The following is a 4,337-nucleotide window of genomic DNA, read 5'->3' on the forward strand; positions in this document are numbered from 1 at the left end:
ATTCGATTATTAATTATACACGAAAATAAAAGAAATGATCCACTTAATGGGGGTGGGGAACAATTCATTCAAAAAGAAAAATAGTTAGAATGAATGGTATTACAGAATTTCCAATCGCTGAACTTGTTGTGAATAAAGCTCCAAAATTCACCAATTTTGGCCTAGACAAGAAAGAGACAACGTCTTTCCTAGTCCCACCATAAATTGTCGTAGGCCTCCATATACATGAAACCAACAAGATAAATGCTCTCGTCTTGACCTTTTTTACTTTAATAAATAAATTTTGATAAAAACATATATAAGATATTTTTAATTATTTATAAGAAATAATATATTATTGATATTTAATTTTAAAAATATGTATATAATTTGTCGATCGGTTATTTGTTTGTTTTATTTAATAAATATGATATGGATTATTTAATTTCTTGATTTACCCAAACAAATATTGTTTTTTTTTCTTTTTCTGCTTAGGATGGTATTATATCTTTAAAAATCTAGAAATTGTTCATCGAGAAAGAGATAATAATAAAGTAAAAGAAAATACAGTATGTGATAACAATAAGTGGGAATTCACATATTTAAAGCTTGCTTTACCTTTTCAAGTCATGTTGGAATCAGTAAAACAAACAAAATTGAAATGATGCTGACTCAACTAGCTAGCTAGTTTCATTTCCACCATCCATTTTCTTGTTTAGATAATAACTGAAATTATGAGTTTTTGCATTTTAGAAAATAATATATTAAAATTAATTGAATATTTAACGTTAAAATTATTGAGTTATGTTGAATTCCTAAGAAAAAAACTACTATAATTCTGCCCCTATATAGTTCCTATATAAACATTCATTCCGTTAGGTAGCAAATTAGATTGCCAGAAAAGAAAATAGAGTAATAATGGGGATGGGGAACATTAAGCTTTTGTTGTTAGCGTTTTTTCTAATAGTAATTGTGGCGAATGGTTGTTGGGAGGAAGAGAGAAATGCTCTCTTGGAGCTGCAGGCAAACATAATGAGTTCTAATGGCGAATTGTTGGTTGATTGGGAAGGTTATAATGCCAATGGATTTATAGATTGTTGTTTTTGGGAAAGTGTAAAATGCAGCTTAGAAACAGGTCGAGTGATCAAACTCAGTCTCGGAAGTGAAAGGTTTGGATCAGGGGATGATTGGAGATTTAATGCCTCTCTATTTCTTCCATTCAAGTCCCTCCAATTTCTTTTATTGTCTAACAGAAATATTATAGGGTGGACAAAAAATGAAGGTATGACTTGTGAATACGTACGGAAACTATATATTACTATATACTAACATGTTATTTTGTTATCCGATCCAGGGTTCAGTAAACTAAGTCAGCTTCCTAACCTGATAGAAGTCGATTTGCAATTCAATCCGATCCATCCTAAAGTTTTACTATCATCTTTATGTTCGATTTCATCTCTTGAGGTTCTAAAACTTGGTGCAGATGCTGATACCTCATTCAGCATACCGACGACATATAATAGCAGTATATCCTCCAACATAAACTCTACATATGAAATTGTGGCCATTTTTGCAATATAATACTTAGTATAGTTGTAATTTTTGGATGAAGGGATGAGTAAGAAATGTGGAGGGCTAACCAATTTAAGACAACTCTGGTTCGAAGGCTATGGAATCAGTGACATCAATACCCTTTTTGCATTGGGTAAGCTCTCTTTACCATAAGAGAAAAAGCAATTAACAAAATAACACTAAGCCTAAGTACAGTTTTTTTTTCATAAATCAAATGCAGGTGGTGGTGCAAATAGTGGACTGAGGAATTTAGAGAAACTCAATTTGAATTATAATAACTTCAATTCTACCATCTTTTCATCACTGAAGGTTTTTCCATCTCTCAAGCAGTTGGAACTTGTCGACAATAAAATAAATGGAAATATCAAAATGAATGGTTTGTTACGCATATTTTGCTCCACTAAGATATTAATGATGCATCTAAATATCTCAATTTTATTTCTTCGCATATCAAATTATAGTTTGATTTTTTATTTTTTATTTATCTGTCTAGACATAATTGCTTTGAGCAACTTGAAACATCTGGATCTCAGGGGAAACAATATAGAGAGATTTGTGACTACCAAAGGTACACAAATCAATGCAGTTGCTCTAATATTGAATGTTTTATTTTAACCTTAAGAACAAAATGCAAATTTGATCAGATAAAGATTAATAATGAAATGTGGACTAGGATTACACATCTTTACAAACTTATGAATAAGATCAATCTATTCATTCTTATGTAAAAACATATATGATTTATTTAACAGGTAACAAAAGAATAAGTTCTCTATGGAAATTACTATTGGGAAGTCCTTGTTAGGATATACTATTAACCATGCGTTTTGATATAGTATTATTATTGAACAATTGTTTATTCATTTATTCAATTCAATAAAGTGTTACATTAAATAGATCAATTTTCATATATGTGTCCTTAACTTATATAGTAGATGATTTAGTGTATAGAGTTTAAGCTTATACACAGAAGATTAAATCATCGGTTCTTATAAGTTAAAAGTTATAGTTCATAATCGTAGATGGAAATTTTGGACAAAACCATCAGAAAGATTGTAGCACGAGATTAAATGTAATCTATCTTGATTATGAGAATGGTATAGTTCTAACTTCTCGTGCTAGTGCATTTTGTATGTATTGAACGGGACCAAGCAGAGATAGATGTTTTAGACTGACTGATAAAAACATATTCTCTAAACTGTTAAATGTACTTATATTCTTAATCTTGATATAACGATTATGATCTGTATATATTAATTATTGTTTTGATTTATTAAAAGGTGAGATTCTGAGATGGGTCAATATGCCTGGTAGATTGGATGATAATAATATATATTGGTGAAATAATTAGTTAGTTGATGGAATCCATGTCTCAGTATAGAGATTGATGATACACCTTTTTATGAGAAACTTATAAGTTTTCATGTGTAAACCCGGCCGGTAGATTTATGAATCTGGCACATGAAATAAGTTAAGTGTTGCTCTAAAGGAAATTAATCATTGAATTAAATTCGTCAGTAATTTAATTTATTGATTAGTATCTGGAATCTTAACATGGGGAATTACATAAGTGTTTAATGGTGAATTTCGAAATATAAATAGAGGAGTGCAATTACGAATTTTTAGTGGAATGATTTGTAATTTATTATGGTAAGAATAATTCAAATTAATTATTTGGAATTATTTCCATAATAGGAAGCCTCAGTAATAAATTCTGTGGTCCCTCCAGTGCCCAATTTAACTAGAACTCAGAATCCTATTTTCTAGTAGAAGAAGGAAAAGTAACGTGTATATTTTCCTCCAAGAAAGAAACGTGAGTTTTGGGGTTTTCTTGAAGAATAAGGATTTATACTTTCTTCTCCTTTTTTGGACTGGGAAGACATCTCTATAAGTAGGGATTCTTCTAACCTAGAAAGACAATTCAGTATTCTATACGATACTTGCCCACCCAAGTATTGAGAGAGTTCAATTGTTAATTGGGATCACTGTAGAAGACTGTAGAGCTGGAGTTGGATTTGCTTCAAGATATCTGCACACGCTTCAAGAGGTAATCCTGAGTTAATTTTCAGCATACCTTGTATGTGATACGTATTTGTGATTGTTGTCTATACTCATGCAAGATGTATGATTCTGGAATGCTTCCGCTGTGTATGCTATTTTCTAACAATCTAAACACCTTATATTAAATTGCTTATTTTGATGTAACGTTGAATACACCTTCTTTTTTTTAATACACACAATTACGGGTATACATGACCGGATTGGTTCGGGTTTTTCAAATATTAAATCAAATTATTTGTGTAAAAAATTTAAATTTATAAACCAAACCAAATTAATAAAATTCAGATTTTTTCGGGTTTTTCAACCTCGGATTGGTTCGGATTTTTCAAATACCAAACCAAACCATTGTGTCGAATTTTTAAATTTATAAATGAAACCAAACTAATAAACCTCGGATTTTTCGGTAAAGTTTGCATACAAACATATAATTAACTTGTGCTTCAAATATTTCTTTAGTCCAACCAAAATACAATTATCTAAGGCATTTCTTAAGAAAATAACACAAAATATGAGATAAGTGATGACACTAAAATATTCAATAAAAAATAATAATGAAATCATCATATAAAATAAATATTGCAAAGTCATAATGAAAATGATCATAATTTAAAAGTACTAAATCATACTAAAATAAGTTTAATAAGTATTAGTTGCATTACTAAATATTTAAGGAAAATTAAAATTAGATTATGTATTTTAATTGTCTAAACCAATGTAAAACTAAA

The 4,337-nt window shown here is 29.5% G+C and overlaps 1 protein-coding gene across 1 annotated transcript; it reads left to right on the forward strand.

Annotated features, from left to right (window-relative positions):
* Window positions 1-817: 817 nt before the first annotated feature.
* On the forward strand, window positions 818-2,329 carry LOC102600131 (receptor-like protein 12). The gene is made up of 5 exons (XM_015304723.1): window positions 818-1,261; window positions 1,334-1,504; window positions 1,592-1,684; window positions 1,772-1,927; window positions 2,045-2,329. The coding sequence occupies exons 1-5, from the start codon at window positions 898-900 to the stop codon at window positions 2,164-2,166; spliced, it is 906 nt and encodes a 301-aa protein (XP_015160209.1). The 5' UTR covers window positions 818-897; the 3' UTR covers window positions 2,167-2,329.
* The last annotated feature ends 2,008 nt before the right edge of the window (window positions 2,330-4,337 follow it).

This window comes from Solanum tuberosum, unplaced genomic scaffold (assembly GCF_000226075.1).
Source record: "Solanum tuberosum cultivar DM 1-3 516 R44 unplaced genomic scaffold, SolTub_3.0 scf00606, whole genome shotgun sequence".
In the NCBI taxonomy this organism is placed as follows: domain Eukaryota; kingdom Viridiplantae; phylum Streptophyta; class Magnoliopsida; order Solanales; family Solanaceae; genus Solanum; species Solanum tuberosum.

Coding starts and splice junctions, on each gene's coding strand:
- LOC102600131 (XM_015304723.1), top strand. CDS start 898: ATGGGGATGGGGAACATTAAGCTTTTGTTGTTAGCGTTTTTTCTAATA. Junction 1,262..1,333: donor AGGGTGGACAAAAAATGAAG/GTATGACTTGTG, acceptor TATCCGATCCAG/GGTTCAGTAAACTAAGTCAG. Junction 1,505..1,591: donor ACCGACGACATATAATAGCA/GTATATCCTCCA, acceptor TTTTGGATGAAG/GGATGAGTAAGAAATGTGGA.